We start from the raw sequence: 23,574 nt of genomic DNA, 5'->3' as shown, positions 1-23,574 counted from the left end.
AGCACAAATCATGTTAAATAATATTTAAAGATAAAATGAATTCAGTCAAACTATGTATCAGTAATAGAAATATTTCTCGAAAATTGTATGGATCAAAGCAATATTGAACTCTAGTCTCGTTCAACCAAACGCCCGGCTGACACCGTAAATCTCCGACAAGGATTTACGGAGACAGCCGAGCGTCGAGTTGAACGAGACTTTATTAAACTCTGGCGAGGGAATACATACGACTACAAAAAATATTTAAATTGTTCGTACTATTTAAAATCGGACTATTTTCAAGGTATTTATAAATAAGTTTCCTTGAAAAACAATGCTTTAGCATACATTACATCGAAGTTATCAATTATTTTCAAGAACTAAGTCTTGTCAGCAGCAATGATTTGTGCTGAGGTCCAAACACTGTTTCACATTCGGTTTGTCTGAGTAACTGCATAGGAGAGTTGATTAAAATCAACTCCCAAAAATGCATATTTTGCAAAAAAATAAAAGGATTTATACTGTATAACGTTACGTTCCTTATCAAGAATAAACGTAAACTATCGCAAATAGACCGGCGTACGAAACATCAAAGTTCTGAATAAAAATATCAAGTAAATAAATTCAAAGTCATTAGACATCCTTTTCGATTGTTTTGCCGATTCTTGTTTTTTATTCGAATTCATTAATAAAGTTCCTTTCTTCTAACAAAAAAAAATGTTTTTTATTATAGAAGCATTTGAAATGTATAACGACAATGATACAGATTTTTAAATGACATGCATTTCTTAAATATGTCGTAAAGTAAGATGACGAACATTAAAAATATTGCCTAAATATATATGATATATTATAATTATATTTATGTCTTTGTGAATTATTTTGAAATTACTTCCTATGTATGCAATGCATTTAAAGACACATAGAAACAAAATCGATACGTTTTATTATCTATAGAGTATTTATCTATTTATTTATTTTTTGGATGCGCGTGTAGATATATACCTAGATATCATACATTTGGGGAATACGTTTCAAAAAAATTCAGTAGAAAGTATCAGTCTTTTATATACTGTATGATATGTAAAGGTCGCTAGTTCGATTGTTTATGTTACGAGGTTAAATTTGTGCCAATTCAAAAAATATCATAAAATATTGAGGGTTACAATATAGCAATTTTGGAAATTTTATTTTTCCATTTTCAATGTTTATTATGATAAATATAGAAGTTCATAATGTTATGTTAAAATTTGAATGTCAACTATCAAGTTATAAGCAAGATACAAGTTCATAATTCTTTGTTTTGTAAACAAAGCTCGATTATTGTCACTGTTTACATATGTGTTGTATTGGTGTAAGTTTCAATAAAATATAACTTTCTTTTGTTGATAATTATATTTATGAAGATATTGAATTAGTTTAAATTGTTTTTTTTACAAGTCATTTTCTCTAAGAAATGGTAATTCTCAAAATTATATTTTGTAAACAGCCATAAGACTCGAGTTTAATTTGTTTACATTACAATGATTTCTGACCTCTGTATCTCGCTTGTAACTTGACTTAAACATTCAATATTTTGGCCAATCATTTAAAATGCGCCAGTAAACCATTTTATACATAAAAAATGAAAACAAAATTTTTGATATCAAATCGTGTCTTTTTTTTTTATATATATATTCGGAAAAATATATTCTTCACAATGACAGTCATTGGTTTTTTGTTCAGCACGTTAACTTCCGGTTTGATTTTTACGTTTCTCCAGAAGTTAAAGTTTTTAAAACAGCGAAGCATAAAGATTAGATGCGGGTTTGTGCTTCATTGTAGCTTGCACAAAGGAGCTTGGGGTAGCCAATTTTGAAGAAACTTTTTGTGAAGGTGCGTAATTCAACAAGTCTGTCGGTCGTGACCTCGTTAGCATTTCCCTATCGGCGGTGGCCACGTTGACGTGCCAGTGTCAGCAAACACCTGTTATTTTTTGTTAATCCTGTATTTTCTCCAAAAACATGTATCTTACTACAAAAATATACAAATTAATTGTCCTAGAAATATGTAGTTTCATCATTTCTTATATCAGTATACATCTATTTTTTTCTTGTGTCCAATAATTATATTTTGTTATCATTATTGTATGTTAAATACCATAATGATGACTTCAAATTAGATTATGTGTCAAGAAAATATTGATCTATCTACTGGAGGAATGACCATGGTTTTATTAGAATTCCATAGCATCAATTTTAGTTGATATGATACATGTAGTTGCAGTGATTGGGAAGTCCAATAATGTCAATGGGACTATGGCCCCACAGGTAATAATTTTAATGGGCCATCTATTTATTCATTTGGGCCATGTAAAAAAAAAAGAAATAGAAATTATCACAGTCCAACTTAGAGCAAATTTTTAGGGAGACTTCACTTCTCCCTATTATAAACAGAAAAATAGGAAGAAGTTTTAGAAATCAGAGAGTCTTCCAAGCATTCAGCATATAAAGCTAATGATGATATATAATAATTTTCAAAAAAACTGGATTAGAAGCGAGTCATTAAAAAAAAAACTTCTAAAATATTTAAAACTTATTCAATTTGTTTAAATTAATTTATTTGATGTAGTTATACATTTTATTGATGAAATGTTTTGTAATTGTGTTTGCTAAATGACAAATAAAATCAGTGTCTGTACTTTTATGTTTTTTGGAGGCATTAGTCAAACCCTTTGACCCAATTACAACTTCTAATTTTGAAGATATTACTTTTAGCAAACAGGTTTTATTATAATTTAAACATTGATTTGGCAGAGTTATTAACTAAATAATTACAAGTTACCAACTAATTATAGTATCAACGCTTTCAAGTAATAATCCTCGGTTGTAATTTTCAATGCACAGTATGTGGTTGCATCACCCGTATTCATAATCCCTAACGATAAGCATGATAAGACGTACAGTCACGAGTATTGATTAATCACAACAGGGGTTAAATGAGGCTTAGAAAACGTCTTTTCAATAAGATAATCATCATTTTATTGCATTTGTGGTTAATTTATACGATTGAGAACTCAGAATACAGGGCAACTTTAACTTTTCTTTTGAATGAAATTCCAGAATGATTTTGTTTAAGACCACGTGTAAACAGGTAAATGACAGGAAACGTTTTATTGATTGCTTATTTTGGTTCTAACAAACATGACAAATGAGATTTAATGTTTTGGAAAGAATGTATTTGAGACCGAAAAAAGGAATTAGGCAAGTCGTACAAAGTATCTTTCCAGCGGACATCGTTAAAGCTGTTGTTGCAGATGAGAAGTTTGAATGCGCACTTCGGTGCTTAGGATAATTGATTTAATGCGCCATTTTTCACTTAAATGCGACTTTGGCGTGTGGCGCAGGTCCTTCCCAATCACTGGTAGTTGTTAAATTTGCAGTTTTAAAGAGAAGAATTTAATGAACAATCATATTGCTGTGAACAATTTTTCGAATATTGAACAGAAACCTAATAATTGTAGTTTCTTAAATATTGATGTAATCACTGTAAATTAAGTATGATTATAATAGTGATGTGCGATTTTAGCAGTAAACTGGTATATTTTGATTTTTGTCGCTTGATACGTATTGCGATACGGGAACCAAAATACCATTATTTTTCATATATTGTTTAAAAATTCCTGATATAAATTATTTCATCGACCATACTTTAAAATTTGAGTTTGAATATATTAGAATTTATATTTTATTTGCTTGTTATTTGTTGTGTGCTGTTTGATTTTTATATGAATGGTTATAATTAGGATCTCTCATTATTTGCGATGGTATATGATTTTCCGAGTTGTGTGTTTTCTGCCCTCCGAGTCTTAATTATTCATATAAAAATCATACACCATTGTAAATCATGAGAGATTCTTTTTTATCACATGTTTTACCAACGTCTTTTGTTAAACATCAATTTTCTCTGCAAAAATTATAATCGTGAGCAACACAACACATCTACTACCAGACATCAACAACTTTACCCATATAAGAAAAAGTTCTTTGTAGATTAACAAACAAACATTTCAGGTTCAAACATATTTTATCGATTCATAAAAAAATAAAAATAAATCAGAATTAAATGTTCACATTTATAAATCCACACTTAAACTGATTTTTATTTTTTTTTGCTTTTTCGTTTTAAGTCAATCGACCGCATAAACCTACGTAATGTTTAATTGTGAGTTTATGACATCACGCCGTGTAAGAATACACAGTGTAATATCAAAATTTTATTACTTTAGTGAAATCCACCATATATTGAGCTAAAAATGTAATAAATATAATATATAAACACATATACATAATGATTAACTTTGTATTTATTTAGAAGATTAACGTTAAAGTAAAGGAATATTGCTTATAAATCAAAGAATTGTTGTGTTTAATTATTTCATAATGAAATTTTCTAAATATCTTAATGATATCGTAATACAAAATTTTTGGCGATACCTATTCCTAGAATAAAACATGTGCCCCAAGTATATGTTTAGTAGTTGAAAATTTACATTAGTTACTTATTTGATCTCATAATATGTTATTTATTCATAAATAGATCACATCAGAAGTTCAATGAGGCTTCGATACAGAAGACAAGCAATTGTGAAGTTGGGTATTGTGGTGGTCACACTGATTATTGTGGTTCCTCTGATAGTGCACCACTTTGATCGTCCAGCAGATGAAGAAGATCCAGAAGTTGTCAAGAAAAAACTCAGGGTAGGTTTTTTACACGTTTTGAATGGGCAATTTTCAGTGAATATTGAGCTGTGTACTCTAGGTCGCCATTACAGATGCTCTTAAATGTAATAGATATTCCACAAAATACTTTAATTATTTTTCTCAAAGCATTTAATTATATTAATACAGTAACTTGACCTGATTCCAAAGAAAAATAATGTAATAATGTAATGCATGAAGATTTTTCATAATCACAATTATTAATTTCATAATGAAGATATTGATTAGTGAAATTAAAAACATCTTGAAAAGTATTTACACAGGGAATCATGAAAATTGCGACATTTGAATTAAGGTTCTCCGATCCTCAGCCTCAAAGTATTTTTTTATCCTAAAAATGTTATTTATCTTTCATGATATATATATATATATATAAATGAAATAAAATAAAAAGAAATTTTTTGATAGTATCCATGCATTTTACGAAGTTATTGCAATTCTGGCCACGATGAATATAAATAAATAAATAAATAACATCTACAAGTTGAGATAAAAAAAGAAAAAAATGTAAATGTTGTACTAGTGCAACGATGGCTGGAACCCCTCTACCTCTAGGTAATAGGTCTCCATTGAGCCACTAAGTCAGGCAGTTCGTTGAATGGCTAAGCATAATATTAGCACTCGATAACTAATAAATTAAATTTTTCTGTTTAAATAGCAGGTTTATGGTACGGATAAAAAATGTTTCAATAATTTAGAGTTATTGAACATTGCTGAGGATTGGAGATCGTTAAAGATGTTTTTATTTTTATGACATGCTAGAAAGTGGATAATTTCATTTCAATTTACATTAACTTCTCATCGTGTATTGCTTTTCTTTAGGTATGACATACTTCATAATATTTCAGACTCATATTTACTTCCATTTTTCTCTTGTGTGTGTAGGTTGCTAGATACCAAGAAAAGAAGCGACAACAGAAGAACTTACAGAATGTCATGGAGAAACCTGCGCTGGCTGAAGGGGGAGGAGGGGCTGTGGAAATGGCGATAGCTGAACCGACCCATGGACCAGAAGCCGTCCTCAAAACAGGCATCCTAGGAAATTTTGAGCCAAATTACCCAAGCAGAAGTGGACCAGGTATTAAAGATGTTCATATATTGTTATGATTTATGTTTATATTCATTTAGGGATATTAATCCCAGTTGACAAAAAATGAACAGTGCTGAATATTGTAAATGTATTTTTTCATATCAGTGTTTATGCTAAACTTGGATTTCTTTAAGGTGAAAATGGCCAACCAGTGCACACAGGTATGGAGGAGAGATCAAGGGCAGACAAGTCTATTAGAGAGTTTGGTTTCAACATGATAAACAGTGACAAAATTTCCATGAACAGAACCATCCAGGACACCAGACTAGATGAGTAAGCTTGTATTTTACTTTTATCTTGTCACTAATCACATGTAACTATAGTATTGTTATGACTATGACCTTGACCCTTGACCTCTTCCTTCTAGGTGTAAGTACTGGCACTACCCTGAGGACCTGCCCACTGCCAGTGTCATCCTGGTCTTCCACAATGAAGGATGGTCTACCCTGATGAGGACAGTACACAGTGTCATTGAGATGTCCCCTAAACAGTTCCTGCATGAGATTGTCATGGTGGACGATTTCAGTGACAAAGGTAAAGCATTCTGACTGGTATGATGAATATAGTAAATTCATTTGTCTCAGAGGTCACTTTAGCAGTCAAGTAGTTTCTTTCATCTTTTGAGCTCATGCCTGTTCATGTATTATGTTTTTGATCAGCTACATATAACACACATATAGAAGTTATAAATCTGCTTTTTATCATCTGAGTTCATTAATGTCTATGAACTCCCATTTTTATTCATATTTTGTAAAATTTATATGAAATCAATGTTATTAGGCCAAAAAAAATTAATGATTTGTTTCTCAGGCACCGCCGCATCAGTAAAATTATCGCCGCATCAAACTTTTTTATCGTTATTTTTCCGGATTTTTCATATCTTATCATTATCGGTTTTCTCTACTATGGAATCAATGTAAACAAACGCTGAGAATAAATGCTTGTCTCTGTCAGTGAAAACGTTATTTTATCTGACACATCTACCCAGTGACAAACCTAGGGGGCTACTTGGGCTAAATACAAGTTTATGTAAATATAAGTACTCGCTTTGTGGCCGGTAACTTCGCCAGAATTTCCTCAGAAAGTGAGGTTGAAGTTGCCCTTTATTCTGATTTCACGATCGTGAAAGTTAACCCCTAATGCAATAAAATGATAATTATCTAATTCAAAAGACACTTTCATAGCCTAAATTAACCTCTATTGTGATTAATAACTAGCGACTGTCTTATCTTTAGAGGTTATAAATAAGGTTGATGCAACCACTTAGGCCCCTACTGTGCACTGAAAATTACGACCGATGTTCAAACTTAAGGTGCTGATATTTTAATTAGTTGGTAACTTGTAATTAGTAAATAACTTTGCCAAGTTAATGCTAAAATAATCATAAAACCGTTTGTCTACAGTTATCTTTAAAGTTAAACAGATCCAACTATATGACGGTAGTAATTGGGTCAAAGGGTTTGACTAATACCTCAAAAATACACTGAAACACATAGACTGGTTTTATTTGTCATTTAGCCAACACAATTACGAAACATTTCATCTACAAAATGTATGAATACACCTTATAAATTAAATTTAAAAAATTGGATAAGATTTTAATTTTTTTTAGGAGTTATTTTTATATTTAATTGACTTGCTTCTAATCCAATTTAAATTACGGTTGAATCTGTGTATACAAATATTATCTTTAGCATTATGCCATTGTCAAAGAATGGAAGTCCACCTAATTTCTCAAACTTCTCCCTATCTTTCTGTGAGGGAAAATTTCAGAAGTGAAGTCTCCATAAACTAAATTTGCCCTATGTTGGTCCCTGTTAACACTACCACTGAAATTTCTGTTATCTTCAGAAATTGAAGCCTCTGATATTGCCTAGTAGCAGGATTAAAGGACAATTCTATTGTTTGAAAATGTTTTGATGGCTTATTTACTTTTCCTTGATTTCTGTCCTCAAGGCAATAAAGATTAATAAGAAGGCTTTATTTGATAAATTTTTATATGGCAAATTCAGCTAGTGAAATGCCATAAGAAGTCCCCTATTTCAGTTTAGACTTGTGTTATTACTGTGGAGGGGAAAGATGGGCTGCAAAATGAAGCAGGGGCACACACCATTTGTCATTGTTTGTTCATCTGCAAAAACTTAACCTTTGAAAAGGAAACAGAGACAGTTTAAACTAAAAAGAACAAATTAAAAGAAATATTTAAACTTAGCCAATGTATCAGCTTGATGAATAAATCATAAAATATGGGTTACCATCTCTGTAAATTTTGTCCTTTAAAAAAAAAAAGAAAAAAAAAAAATCTGCCTGCCTCATCAAAATTTCAAAATTTTGGCCCGAGAAACTAATGATTAATTTTTTTTGGCCTTATAAACATAGCAATATTGTTATATATTTGCATTTCCATTGTTCTTTCCCACTGTAAGCCCATACGGAGGAGCTGCAATTATTTCTCTATAATCGCAATTGCTCTGTCAGTATACTATGACGTCATAAAGGTGTAACGTTATATATACTTTTCCATGACGTTATAGATTTAAACCACTATACGATACATCATGTGTTTTTCTCCAACTCCATTAAAATTGACGTATTTACATGTAATTTTAAAACATGTTTTTGATAACATTTTAAAGGAATTACTTTTATAACATATCATTGATTCTGTTAACAAATCTATGTGAATTAAAAAGATACATTACAGTCTGAATGTTTACTTTTGATGTAATAGCTAAATGTCAAGGTCTAGGCTAATACAGGGTATTTGCGAGTGGTAAAATGCAAATATAAGTAATAAACAACGATTATTTAGTGAACATGGCGTTATGAATAGCAACTGCTCTGCTGGCATATTTTCCATGATGCGCTAGCGCGCATCCTGGAATATGCCAACAGAGCAATTGCTATTCATAACGCCATGTTCACTAAATAACGTTGTTTATTTCTTAAGTAACTGCAACATCATGTTTTTGTCACTATTTACAGAACACTTGAAAGGAAGACTTGAAGAATACATTAAACAGTTCAATGGTTTAGTGAAACTGTACAGAAACAAGGAGCGCCTCGGGCTGATAGGTACCAGAACAAGGGGTGCTGAATTAGCAACAGGCGATGTGATTGTATTTTTGGATGCCCATTGTGAATGTAACCGTAATTGGCTGGTTCCCTTGTTAGCCAGAATTCGCTATGACAGGTAAATGCTAAATTCTCTCCGACTTTTGACACTGCTCTTGTGCAAACTACAAGCTCATAGTTTAACAATCAAAACAACTTTGCACAGTTGACTACCTTGATTTTATTGACTTTTTTAAAAGATTTCAGCTGCAATTCAGATAATGACCATTGCTTACATTAAAAAAGGTCAAAACTAGATTGGAATTGAGAATAACTTATATTGCTATCAAAACTTTAAATGGGATTTCTATTTAAAAATAATCATTATTTTTATAATCATTCATCTCTCAGGACCATCATGGCTGTACCTACCATTGATGGAATAGACTGGGATAATTTCCGTTATCACCCGGTGTATGGCGCCCAGCATCATCGAGGGATTTTTGAGTGGGGATTTTTATACAAAGAGAGTGTCGTCCCAGACAGAGAGCTTAAGAGGCGAAAACACCACAGTGAACCTTACAAGTAAGAAAATTGTCATTACTGCCAATGAAATTAATTTCGAGCTCACTAACAATATACAATGCATGCAGGTATATTTTTCATGGAGTTGTGACCAATGGCATATGATTTAATCATGACTTTTTCATCACAGATCTCCTACCCATGCTGGGGGACTCTTTGCTATGGACAGAAAATACTTCTTTGAGCTTGGAGCTTATGATCCAGGATTAAAAATCTGGGGTGGAGAAAATTTTGAGTTATCCTTCAAGGTATGCTAATGTAACATTTCTATTGTAGTCCAGAAGTATTAAAAGTATTAGAGTATTTCTTTTCTTTGATATTCAATTTGTCTAAGATATTTGATGTGAGAGGTTTCTGTGACTTTCAGATCTGGCAGTGCGGTGGCAGTATTGAGTGGGTGCCTTGCTCACGAGTTGGTCATGTTTACAGGAATCATATGCCTTATGGATTTGGCAAAATTGATGTCAAAATTCCCGTCATCAGTCTCGTAAGTTTATGTGTTACAAAATGAAGATTTTCTTTTTCATTAATTGATATACATATCCCATTTAGTTGGAATATTTCAAAATATGCCTTTATGCTTTTGTCAAATGAATTTGAAAGTTAAAGCTCACATTTGACCTTGTTTTTATTTCTCCATTATATCTCAAAATATCTCATAGTGTATTTTAGTACATGTATACGTAATAGTGATTTGGTGATGCAAGATGCAAATTCAAGTACTATATTTTGAATTTGGCCCATATCCATAATCTTTTTTCAAAAGTATTTCACAAGTGTTTATTTTTGGTTTGGTGATTTTAAGCACAAGTTGTATCATACTTGACATGATTTTGTTGTGGACAGAATTACATGCGAGTGGTGGAGGTTTGGTTGGACAGAGAACACCGTGAGTACTTCTACACCCGGGAGCCCAGCGTGAGGGGGTACCCTGTGGGGGACATCAGTAAACAAATACAGTTCAAGGAGGAACACAAGTGTAAAGACTTCAAGTGGTTCATGGAGAATGTTGCCTATGAGGTGTATGAAAGGTTTCCCAAACTGCCACCCAATAAAGCATGGGGGGAGGTAAGAAAGTGAATTCTACTGGTATAAGTGGAGTATCAATAACAATAACTGTTTGCGCTATTTTTAAAATATCCAATACATTTATTCTTCTGTGCAACTACTAGTAAAAGTGGCATTACATTTGTCTAGTATGATATATATTGGTAATATCAAAATACGTCTTTAAAAAAACAACAACAAATTTTATGTTATTGATTCTGTTTTGATTGGCTGGTTTGTTTTGTAGGTCAAACTAAAGAAAGGTACTTCCTGCATGGACACCATGGGACAGGCTGTGGGGGGAGGGGCAATAGGACTCAGCTACTGTCACCACTTTGGAGGGAGTCAGGTACTTCTTATGTTCCATGAAAATAAACTTCAACATTTCCTCGTTTGGTCCATTTCAGCATGGTTCAGTTCCTCATTCATTACATACATGTACGTGTGTCTTTTGTTTTTCATTTGAACATTACATGTTCTATAAGATGCTGGTATGACAAAACAATATTTTTGATAGCTTAATGTTTGGAAAAAAAGACTTCAACTACAAACACTGTGAAATTAAAAAAGTTGTAATGCTTTTCACTTTTCCAAAGGTGTCCAAACTCTACAACTTGTAGAATTTGTCAGTTTGTAGAGAGATACACTGCATTTAGAACATGTAAATCACAAATAATGAGAAAATTATACAGAGTATTTCAAAGAATCTTTCTGTTCCAGCTTTTCAGAATCAATACAAAGGGACAGATAGGAGTTGGGGAGAGATGTATCGAATCTCCCAATGGGAACACCCTCCATGTGGCGTACTGTGATGTCCAGCCAGTGGGCCCCTGGGACTATGACGAGGTAAATCAGGATCTTGTAGTATTTATTATCATGTTTATTACCGTATATCCGTTTTTTTTCGCGTCACAAAATTTGCGAAAATTGGGAAAATCTGTAATATTTTAAAATTTGCGTCAGTCATTTTTAAAAAGTTTGTTATAGAAAACGATACAGTATATAATTTCTGCAAATTCAATTATTTGCGATTTAACAGAGACCGCGAAAAAAGTGATTACAGGATACACGGTATAAGGCTAAATTCAGCTTGATAAGGCCTACCCTGAGTTAGTATGCATGTTCTAGTACCGAAGATTCATTTTCTTTATGCAGTAAGTTAATTTCGCAATCCCGACCTGTTTATATCAAATCAAAATTGCCAAATTATTATTTCATTTAGTTCAGAAGAATAATGGTGATATTTTTAAATCTGTGACAGGTGCTTCTTGCAATTTTACTCAGATATTAACTCCTCACGTTTATTTAGGAATCTACATTATTGATGATTGAAAATTGAAAGCCAGCTTATTTGTGGATACTGTGCATGAATTTTCATGCAGACTGGTATATTGTAAAATTTTACTCTGTATGTTATAAAGTTGTTGAATACTGAGCTTCCATAATAAAAGTATTGAATTGATCTTCACCTTTAGGGTAGTGGAGTCATTAAGAATACCCACCACAACAAGTGCCTAGATGGAACCAACGGGAAACTCACACTGATGCCCTGCAACGGGGGAGACACTCAGAGCTGGGCGGTCACGGAAACCTACTCCTGGAAGCACTAGCTGGTGTGACAGAAAACATCGCTCTTACAAAAAACAAGCAAGATAAATATATACGCATGGCTTGATGTGCATTCCCCTGAGCAGAGGAGTATTAATCAACTGGATTTGTGAATGGTAAAATGGAGTCCAGCGTTACAGCTGAGAATTGATTTGTTGGGTTTATGTGATACATTATGTGGTTAGATTTTATATTATAGGCCTATACCTGATATCAGTAGAATTATTGTTATACATTATTTTTCATATGTAAAAATAGTCTCAAAGTTATATTGTGCAAGTCTAGGAAGTCATATCAATTTTTTGCTCTTGCATTTATTTATGAATGGGATGTTTAAGACAGATCTGAGATGATCATGTAAAATTCATTTTTTCTTGCCATGTTCATAAGTGTACCCAAAACATTTGACTCAAACATGCAACAAAAGTTATTCATCATGAAGTGATTTTTAGAAACTTTATAAAGTCATCAACATATTACATTTACCAAATGAATGTAAATATATGTGTACATGTATTTTGGTTTGGTGCTTTTAAAGTTTTCTCACAAGAAAAGGGAATTCTGGTGATAAGTTTTAAAAAATGCATTTTAAGATATTATACCGGTAATTAAATGGAGTAAAATTTCAATTTGACAGTTTTTTTCCTCATATTTGACTGAGTAAAACATTGGAGAGAAGGGTAAAGGAGTCAGAAACGAAATATTATACAAAACATATAGCAATAAAGTACTTTAAGATGTTTTGAGATCCTCAAAAGGTACCAGTAAGTAGCCAGATTGTGAGAAATATTCAAAATATTTCAACTAACAAAATTAATGTACATGTACAAAGAACTTTAACTGTATATAATACATTCTTATAGACTGCATGCTTACCCTAGTATTTAAAGTAAATTGTAAACTTTTACCTGATTGAATTGGTAAAAATGATTCACACAGCTGAGAAATCATTTCTTTTTAAAGCAATATGAGCTGTATTTCTTAGAATTTTATTTTGCTGCAAAACCCTGCTAGTATGCTAAGTTTGCATGTAACTTAAACTTTTATGATAAATAAGATTTTAAAAAATCATTTATTTTTGTCAGAAGAAAGTTCTCTCTTCTAAGGAATATATAGAAGTTCAATTTTTGTACAGGACGACAAAATTCAAGTTTGCTTCAATTAAGGCTCCTTAACAGCTTTTCCAACAAAAATATGGCTAGCATAAATAAATAATGATATTTTTTATCATTTTAGTAGAAAATAATATTTTTGTGAAAAAAAAATCAGCATGAAAATTGCAGCTCATATTGCTTTATTAAACCCCTTCATTCCCAACATTTTTTAAATTTTTGGTTGTAGTCTAATGTTTTTACAGCCCTGTCTCTCATAGAATCCCTCTAGTCAGTCCACATTCTGGACAATGTAGTGAGCAAAAGCAAGCCCCAGACTCTGTTGATCAGCATTAAGAGAAAACATTCCATTCTATTACAATTTTGTCAATATTAATGAAAGAGTCTTTCAATTAAGCTGCGGAAATCTTACTTTAGATATATCCACGGAGAGAACAGTGTACAAATCAAGACTTGTAAAAATATGTGTACTTAAACATGATGAAGATTAGGTGGATGTTGTATCTACTTATACATGAATGGTTCCAAGGGGTCTTGCTTATTTTGTAATTTTAAGAGTGATGAAAAATTATCCACATGTTTCCAGAAGTACCATAATTCCAAAATTTGTGAAAAATCAAAATCTGTCAGTTTATTATACTACACTTAAAAATAAAAATAAAATCATATTTGTAAATATACATACTGTATCCTCGTAGGTATCTGTATTGGAAATTATTAGGATAATTATTGTTTCCTCAAATGATAATTTGGGTTCTAATCTGTATCAATGGTTTCATTTTAATCTACATTTTTTGTTGTTGCTTTATACACCTTATTAAAGTTAATATGTGGGTACAGTGCATTATGACCGGCACACCTCAAAACATACTTATTGATAGATGTATCATTCCATTTGTTACTCTGATGTTTTCATGTGGTGTTGGTTAGTGTGTACATTGCTATATTTTATCACCCCAGTCCAGAATACAGGTTAGGATTGCATCATCAATAAATATTATTACTCAGAAAAATTTGTTTCAAAAACAGTATATTTTTGCTCACTGAAGGTTATACATGTACATGCACTTGAATTAATTATGGTCATTTTTTTTCTATTTAATTATTTATTACAACTGATTGTTTAATTTCTAAGTAAGCTTAAATTTATATATGCGTTTAATTGTGTTTTGTCTGAATTTGGTGAGATTTTGCCACTGCTAACATGCATGAAATTTGTATTTAAATGTGTATTTATATATTTGTACCATGACATCGCACAGATAGATATTTCTATTTACCAATACAAGAACTGCTTTACAATCATTTGTTGAATCTGTTATTCCCTTCTTGTTATGTTGCTACTTATTACACCAATTATAGAGATCTTTTATGTATATATGTGTTTGTTTGCTTTAAATTATATAAAAAAAAATTATTATTTGAAATTCTGTTGTAAACTTATTCAAATTTGATTGCATCTAGATGAAATAGTTTACCATATACACCTAGATATGTATGTGAAAAATTCAGTAATTACTTTTGTTTATATTAAATGGTCAGTGACTGGGTCACTTGTGTAATAGTTGTTTTGCATTGATGGCATACAATATCAGTTTGTTTTTATTTTAAGTTATATGTCTATATCTATTCATTGATATGACAGCTTTAAGGTGATGTTTGCACACAGAATCTAATCTGAGATGATTGTTCACAGATTGAGGTGTGCATTACTTGGTAGACATAAAACAATATACATGTTTGTATATAAAAATGAAACAAATCTTTGAGTTTTTATTGATAATAGTTTTAATGCAGGCACATAGCATTGTTTTTTGAAAGTGCTCCTCCCCTGATGGTACGTGCCTGTAATGGTGATGTTTCCTTTTATTTTCAGAAAAAATTCTTTACAGTTCATTTTGATACTTTGTGTTTTAAGGGTGCAAGCCTATGAGGATTTTTTTGGATGTAATTAATAAAATGGCTTTTAAAAGATTCTATGAAAAATTCTCACCAGTTTTTGCCATTTATTTTTAAAATACTGGGTTATCATATTGAATCTGGCTGGTTCTGAGGTTAACATTAACCAATATTATATGCCTCCTCTGTATTTTCTTTAATTTGTCAATAGTCAATGTGTAATCTTGTGGCGACTGTTGACTTTGACTGTATATGAGGCAGGTACTAGAGTTACCCCTGTCTGGAGCCCCTCAATGTCAAGGTCATCAGGGGGGATAACTGACTTGAATTCAAATTCTTGCAACAGAGAAACAGTAAAGATAAACATCTCCATCTCTCCAAGTTGTTTACCAGGACAGGCACGAGGACCTGTGTGTGAGAAAAACAAAGCTAACAGGTAGAAGCATCCAATGTAATACAGTGTATTAAAAATGAATCGGAGAAGATTACCCAGTTTATTTATTTACATTTAAAAAGTATTTCTTTTAAATATTTATAAGAAAACAGTTCAAGTCAATCTAACTACAAACACAGAGAAAGATTGTGTGTATGATATTTGCTTTCTTAGCAAGAGAAAAAGTAGAATGCTTTGAGTTGGTAATATCTCTCTTCTTACAAATAGGAAAGGAATAGAATGTTTTGTATTTGTGATATATGTCTTCTTACCAATAGAGAAAAGATAGAATGGTTTAAGTGTGATTTCTGCTTTCTTTCCAATAGAGAATGAATGAAATGTTGTAAGTATGTGTGATACCTGCTTTCTTACCAATAGAGAATTGATTGAATCTTGTATGTATTTCTGATATATCTGCTTTCTTACAAATAGAGAATGGATAAATTTTGAGTACATATATTTGTGATAAGTACCTTCTTACCAATAGAGAATGGATAGAATGTTTTTTGTATTTGTGATATCTACTTTCTTACCAATAGAGAAAGGATAGAATGCCTTGTGTTTGATGATATGTCTGTCCTTGTCTATGAAGCGCTCGGGTTTGAATTCTTCCGGTTTCTGCCACTCGGTCTTGTCATGGTGAGCGGAATATATATGTGGGATGATGACGGAATTCTTTGGAATGACTTTTCCATCAATCTCTACATCCTCTAAGCTTGACCTCGGAAGACTCAACGCACCTAAAAGAGATATGATATTGGTATGCTCAGTTTCCTTTAATTGGTATTAATTTGTTATATAAAATCTAAATTCGTAAAACATTGGATGGAGTAAAGTTTTTATTAGAAAACTTTCGATCAAAATATAAGCTAATGTATACTGGGTTGTACCTAATGTTGATATCCGCTGTACTTCATTGATTGTCGCTGTAACGTAAGGTAATTTCTCTTTGTCAGAAAATTGCACTGTTGTATCAAGACCAATCACCTGTCAACATGATAATGTACTATAATATCTTAATCCCATCATCGTTTTACAACAGTCTACAGAGATTCGAATGACAACTAATATCTAATTAAGCATGAAAAGAAATGAGAGTTCAGACTAACTCACGATACCATATTAACAAACGTGAATTCTTGGAAATCTAATGGGGAGTACTTGTTTTTATTTCCCTACTGAGAGAATTTTTTGTCGGAAAATTGTATAATTCTAGACACCAGAACACGTGCTTAAAGAACTTCATTATTTTTGATTGATCTAGGAACCTTATGATGGTTTCCTTACAAAAAATTCAATGTTTAGTATTAGACTAATATTCATTAGACATAAACATTGAGATTCTGTTAAATGTGCTAGTGGTCCCGTGGTCTTACTCGTTTGATCTCCGCTGCACACTTGGTTTGGACCACGGGGTACTTAATGAGGTAAAGGACTATCCATAGTAGGCCCGTGGAGGAGGTCTCGGTCCCTGCCGCGTACAGGTCAAATATAATCTGGAACATACTCCTCTCTGCAAAGAGGGAACGCACGAATTAGCCAAACATGATCAGATGTACTAGTGCCTCATTAAAATATTCAAAATAAATCTGCATTTTTTGTTTCAAAGCTTATTACGCTTGATTTCAAAGCCAAGTTTATTAAATAAAAAGATAACGTTTTCTAATAAAAGTGCAACTTTCGTGAATAAACGGCGCTATCTTTTGCAAATGTAATAGCATTACTTCCCCCAAATTTTCGCTAATACAGGTGCATTTACAATTTAAATACGAACGCCAAGAAAGGAGATTTATTATGATTAACAATCAATAAAGGTTTCGTATCATTAAGCAAAACTTTCGAAATTAATAGTTTTGAGCGACGCGACTAAGCCCTGACATTGGGTCTAAATTCTGGTCTAAAGGGGACATAGTAAGGAGCCTTACTCTTAGCCTTGCATTTAATTTAAAAAAAAAAACCTTTTTTAAATGCAAATAAAAATGTCTAGAGAATCTATGGTCGTATCATTAATGAAGATTTATTTTTACTAACTTTGCAACTAACTTTTAACTAACTCTTGTATCGAACGTTACGCAAATTTGCATAGCATGGCGAAAAAAATTTCGTTTTGTGAATGTTTCGCGATTAAACATCTTTCTCTTTTTTGCAAAAGGAGCGTATTTTTCCCCCGAACATTTTGTATCGTTTATTTGCACAAGTTTTACGTTTATTTGCAAAGATTTATGAGTCGTTATTGAAATATATATATTTTTTGTGGGGGAAGGGGCAAAAATTAGGATTTTTTATAAATTGACCCCCAGTTGCATTGGCTTTAGACTCTATACGTATGTCTTTAAATTGAGAAAGATTTGATTTAATTTAAGTTTTAAAAAATATGATTCTGCACATTCAGTTTTGTACCCAGCTGTTCTAAGTACATTTACTAATAAGTCAACCATACCTGACAATGTTCCATTCTCTGTACCAATCTGTTCTAAGTACATGTCAACAAAGTCTCGAACCACTCCCTTCTTTTGAGTCTCCTCATGCCATTTGACTTGCTTTCGACAATATTCCTTAATTTTTTTCATGTTTTCAGATATTATCTACAAATCATAAAAACCTTATTTTATAGCGGAGTATAATCTATTCTAAACATGCATTTCGTAGACACGACACTTCTTAATTTGTTTTTTGCATGGACTGATGGTGTGTTTTGTGAAGTTGTGTTATAGTGTGATGGCGTGTTCTGTGAAGGTTTGTTATAGTGTGATGGCGTGTTTTGTGAAGTTGTGTTATAGTGGGATGGCGTGTTTTGTGAAGTTGTGTTATAGTGGGATGGCGTGTTCTGTGAAGTTATGTTATAGTGGGATGGCGTGTTTTGTGAAGGTTTGTTATAGTGTGATGGCGTGTTTTGTGAAGTTGTGTTATAGTGGGATGGCGTGTTCTGTGAAGTTATGTTATAGTGGGATGGCGTGTTTTGTGAAGGTTTGTTATAGTGGGATGGCGTGTTTTGTGAAGGTTTATTATAGTGGGATGGCGTGTTTTGTGAAGTTGTGTTATAGTGGGATGGCGTGTTCTGTGAAGTTATGTTATAGTGGGATGGCGTGTTTTGTGAAGGTTTGTTATAGTGGGATGGCGTGTTTTGTGAAGTTGTGTTATAGTGGGATGGCGTGTTTTTTGAAGTTTTGTTACAGTGTGATGGCGTGTTTTTGTGAAGTTGTGTTATAGTGGGATGGCGTGTTTTGTGAAGTTGTGTTACAGTGTGATGGCATGTTTTGTGAAGTTGTGTTATAGTGGGATGGCGTGTTTTGTGAAGTTGTGTTATAGTGGGATGGCGTGTTTTGTGAAGTTGTGTTATAGTGCTATGGCGTGTTTTGTGAAGTTGTGTTATAGTGGGATGGCGTGTTTTGTGAAGTTGTGTTATAGTTGGATGGCGTGTTCTGTGAAGTTATGTTATAGTGGGATGGCGTGTTTTGTGAAGGTTTGTTATAGTGGGATGGCGTGTTTTGTGAAGTTGTGTTATAGTGGGATGGCGTGTTCTTTGAAGTTTTGTTACAGTGTGATGGCGTGTTTTGAGAAGTTGTGTTACAGTGTGATGGCATGTTTTGTGAAGTTGTGTTATAGTGGGATGGCGCGTTTTGTGAAGTTGTGTTATAGTGTGATGGCGTGTTTTGTGAAGGTTTGTAATAGTGTTGTAGTGGGATGGCGTGTTCTTTGAAATTGTGTTATAGTGTGATGGCGTGTTTTGTGAAGTTGTGTTATAGTGGGATGGCGTGTTTTGTGAAGTTGTGTTATAGTGGGATGGCGTGTTCTGTGAAGTTGTGTTATAGTGTGATGACATGTTTTGTGAAGTTATGTTATAGTGGGATGGCGCGTTTAGTGAAGGTGTGTTATAGTGGGATGGCATGTTTTGTGAAGGTGTGTTATAGTGTGATGGCGTGTTTAATTTTGTAAAGTTGTGATGGTGTGTCAAAGTGTTTCGTGAAGAAGTTGTGACGGCGTGTTTTGTGAAGTTGTGATGGTGTGACGGCGTGTTTTGGGATTGTGATTGAGTGACGATGTGCTGTGTTAAGTAACAAAGGCATGTTATAAGTCTTAAGTGTGATTGTGATAGTGCGATGAAGTGTTGTGTGAAGCTGTGATAGTGTGACGACGGGTTTGAAGTTGTAAAGATGTGACAGTGTGTTGTGTGATCGTAATAGCGTGACGGTATGTTGTGCGAAGTTGCAACAGTGTAGTGGCGTGTTGTGTCAATTTATAAATGTGTGACAGCGTGTTGTATGAAGTGTTGTAATTGTGTCAGCTTGTTGTGTGGAGTTGTTATAGTGTGTCGGCTAGTTGTGTCAATATTTCACAGTGTACCGTCATGTTTTGTGGCGGGTGTTAGCATAATTGTGTGCCTTGAAATGCTTTGTAGACGCAATTGTGTGTTGTCACAACGACACTTAGCTGAAGAAATACAAATAGTGCGTTAATACCTGTGCAGAAAAATCCACCGGTTCCATAAATGAAAAGAAAATGGACGGCTGTTGATAACCAAAATTTGTGAATATGTAGTCTAAGTTTTCAAGCAATTCCAAAAAGTCTTCATCCGTATATTCAAATCTAAATAAAACATGCGTGTTGTAGCATAATATAATGAATTGCATAATGTCAGTGGAGGCAAAAATTAAGCTCCTTAAAAAAAACGGAACTACATGTATAGGTACATGTATAAATAATTTTAAACTAGTCCGAAATATCTGACGTTTTTCCTAACCCTTTTAACGATTTTGATATTTTACTTGCCAGGGACACTCTAGTTGGAAGCAGCAAATTTCCAATTTTCGTAATGGCGCCGGTTCTGCATGACATTTTCCTGGCAAGTAAAATATCAGAATCGTTTAAAAAAAAAGGCCAGAAAAAAACCCAGATACTTCGGACTTACCTATCACCAAACACCATCACAGAAATTATATTTGAAACAGCCTTTGGAATAAACTTTTTGAGATCAGTTTCCGTTTTGCCCTCGGACTGGATAGCCTTGATGAGGTGCCCTGCCTCCTGTTGGATTCTGTTTTCTATGGTAGATCCAAATCCCAATTCCTTGAGAGCGTTTATCGTAAACTTTCGAAGAGAGTTCCATTCCTCTCCATTGCTCCACAGAACACCTATTTAAACAAAGACAGCATAGCGGGTGTTTGATTCTAAATAAGAGTCCGTTATGTATACAGAGAAATATGAGAATACTGTAAACCAACTTTATCCGCGTGCGAGAAATTTTCGCGAGGTTCGCGAGAGCCTTATCGTCGCGAAAATTTCTCGAACCAGTAATTTCCATTTAGTTGGAATTAAAAAAAAAGGTGTAGATTAGGCTTGGTTGCGAAAATTGATTGCCGCGAACCAGTTAACCTTGGTTAACTCGCGAAATAAAGTCGTCGCGAATAATAGTTGGTTTACAGTACTGCTATATTTATATATCTAGATATAAATGTATCAGTACATTTAATGGAATATTCCTTCATTTGAAAACTCTATGAAAACTGATTTCAAATATGTGCCTTTATACCTGTTACATTAAAGTTTTAAAATTCAGAGAATTTAAAACTAGACTGTTATAGATAGTTTTAAATTCTCTGAATTTTAAAACTTTAATGTAACATACCCTCAAACATAATTGAACGATGAAAGACCAATTTCCCATTTCATCCCCACCTAACCGGTATAAATCAAAAAAGTTTAGAAATTCAATTTAAACTTCGTTTAACTCAGACGACTCTTCTTGCGTTTGCGATATGATGTCCAAGCTTTTTTATGCAAGTGGTTGAGTTCTCTGAGATATAAAATACGTGGACATACATAACAAAACCTAAATTTGCTCTATGATACTCGATTTTCCTCCCTTAAAATATCAATTCCATAGACATCTTGCTTTCAGAAAAGTATCCTCGGTACTGTAAATCTTAACCAAATACATATGCCATATACAGTCTGATACAGCGTAGTTTGACACTGTTTAACCCGATAACTGGTCTTATCCGACACTGAAATAAACATCACGCTACCTGGGCCTAATGCTATAGTCAGCTGATTCACCACAAATTCACAGCCTTGTATATCAAATTTCGATATGCATTAACATTTACATTTTTCCTGTGTCTTTGCCCGTGATAACACTACGTATCGAGTTTGTACTATAAAACCCATAACTTCAAATGAAGTATAATTGAGGCATCAGTGGGGAATGCTCATTTATATTGAAATATCTAATCATACAATGTCATAGAATTATATAAATATAAGTAATAAGTAATCATTCTTAGAATATTATGAGGTCATAATTTTGGTCGGGGCGTGATCAAATCTATCATAAAGCCCTTCGGCTTTATTGGATTTGATCACACCCCGACCAAAATACTTAGAGAATGATTCCACCGTAAGTGAATATACGAGTAAACTCGTACACCATTACGAATAGAAAATCTTAAAATCTTTCGTCTCCAAAAGCACTACTGCATGAATAAAGAATAAGACTTACCGGTCTCCTCGAACAGTTTTTTCGGTAGGTGAAGCCAGCTTGGCCTGTATTTCGTTTTGTCCCCATTCTCCACTAGAAGTTCATACAAATACTTGTGTCCAAACACTGCCACCACGGTCAGATTAGGACCCAGCCTGAGCTGGACAATGTCGCCATACTTGTCCCGAAACTCCAGCAGACGGCGATAAGTTTGGCGCGTAAACGCCAGGTCCGGGATGTTTCCGACAATGGGCCACCGGGTGGGCCCGGGGAGGGACTGTAGACGACTCTCGACTCTCTTAAAGATGAAATAGCACGCCACGAAAACAAAGCACAGTCCAATTATTGGGTTGATGAAGAAATCAAAATGTAAAATATGGAACAGCATCGCATATGCAAATGATTTCAGCAACGCAAGATGTGAATGGTGAGCGATATACAAGAGAGCCTCGGTTATATATAAACAGTGAGACTATAGTATCTACTGAAGACGTAGATCTGATTACATACAATACATATAGGAAGTAAGGGTGCTGTCGGAAGCTCCATTTATCTCCTACAAATATAGGAAATCCGGGTTGAGTAATTATATATCTTCAGTTCGTAACGACCTTGGTCTTAGTACGATGTGATTTTTTGCATTATTAAGTAATATATGTATATATTATGGTACTTGATAGTTTAGTGACACACATGCTGGCGCAACACGAAATCGAAATCACGATTAAGTTTGGATCAATCCGACGTATTTTCCCAGGGTCTGTATGGTGACCAGTTCCGGATGGAATAGAAATCCTAGAATGGAGTCATTGTAACAAACGTCATATAATGTATACACTTATGAATTCTTTAATATATGGTAATAATTATACTTATAAACTATTTTAAATTTGCTAACGACATGAACACTTTTAAAATATTTTCATGATTTAACAATTAGATGTACTTTTGAAATCAAGTGGGTTTTTAAAAATGAATTTGCTATCGATGGCTTCATCCTTAATAGGTCTGAGTGCAGTACAGTTGTGCACTATGCAAAAAGAATATATAAATAAAAATCCACAGATACATTATAAAAGATTTCATGGCCATTTTACTCTTAAGTAATTCAAGAAATATGTGCATGTTACATACACTTGCTTTTGACAAAGTGTAAAATTAAATCAATTATTTCATCTATTATAGTCACTGTAGTTATTCACTCATTGCCTTCATTTTTTACATGCACGAGAATTGGGGAGTGATTTTCGGGTTATATGCAAACATGCCATTGTGGTAGGAGTAAGTGAGGCGCTGTACTATAGGCAGTAAGTCAAAACATCAACGGATGAATTATCATAAAGTTAAATGGGAAATTTTTAAATATTCAATTTGCCTGGGGGATTAGCGCATGGTTAGGAGGTCGTTTTGATGGTCTCTGGACTATTATAAGCCATGCAGAATCATTTTACCTCCATTTCGCCAAGGATGCAAGGCTTGCAACATATTGATTAAACGGGAAAATATCGATTTTATTGTTGGGTCTGGGT

At 33.3% G+C, this 23,574-nt stretch overlaps 2 protein-coding genes across 2 annotated transcripts; one reads left to right on the top strand and one right to left on the bottom strand.

The window, feature by feature from the left end:
* The first annotated feature begins 1,703 nt into the window (after positions 1-1,703).
* On the top strand, positions 1,704-14,248 carry LOC117689292 (N-acetylgalactosaminyltransferase 7). The gene is made up of 13 exons (XM_034469950.2): positions 1,704-1,854; positions 4,558-4,718; positions 5,625-5,817; positions 5,964-6,102; positions 6,197-6,363; positions 8,815-9,022; positions 9,295-9,468; positions 9,599-9,716; positions 9,836-9,955; positions 10,315-10,536; positions 10,763-10,864; positions 11,236-11,361; positions 11,991-14,248. Exons 2-13 carry the CDS (start codon positions 4,575-4,577, stop codon positions 12,123-12,125), a joined length of 1,848 nt encoding a protein of 615 aa, XP_034325841.2. The 5' UTR covers positions 1,704-1,854; positions 4,558-4,574; the 3' UTR covers positions 12,126-14,248.
* On the bottom strand, positions 13,417-22,556 carry LOC117689293 (cytochrome P450 2H2). The gene is made up of 8 exons (XM_034469951.2): positions 22,067-22,556; positions 20,477-20,699; positions 20,028-20,154; positions 18,008-18,152; positions 16,944-17,080; positions 16,458-16,554; positions 16,101-16,307; positions 13,417-15,542 (listed from the first exon to the last, which is right to left on the bottom strand). Exons 1-8 carry the CDS (start codon positions 22,431-22,433, stop codon positions 15,346-15,348), a joined length of 1,500 nt encoding a protein of 499 aa, XP_034325842.2. The 5' UTR covers positions 22,434-22,556; the 3' UTR covers positions 13,417-15,345.
* Between the last annotated feature and the right edge of the window lie 1,018 nt (positions 22,557-23,574).

Source organism: Magallana gigas, chromosome 6 (assembly GCF_963853765.1).
Source record: "Magallana gigas chromosome 6, xbMagGiga1.1, whole genome shotgun sequence".
In the NCBI taxonomy this organism is placed as follows: Eukaryota; Metazoa; Mollusca; class Bivalvia; order Ostreida; family Ostreidae; genus Magallana; species Magallana gigas.
Note: the sequence above shows the minus strand (reverse complement) of the source record. Positions and strands in the feature narration are given on the sequence as shown.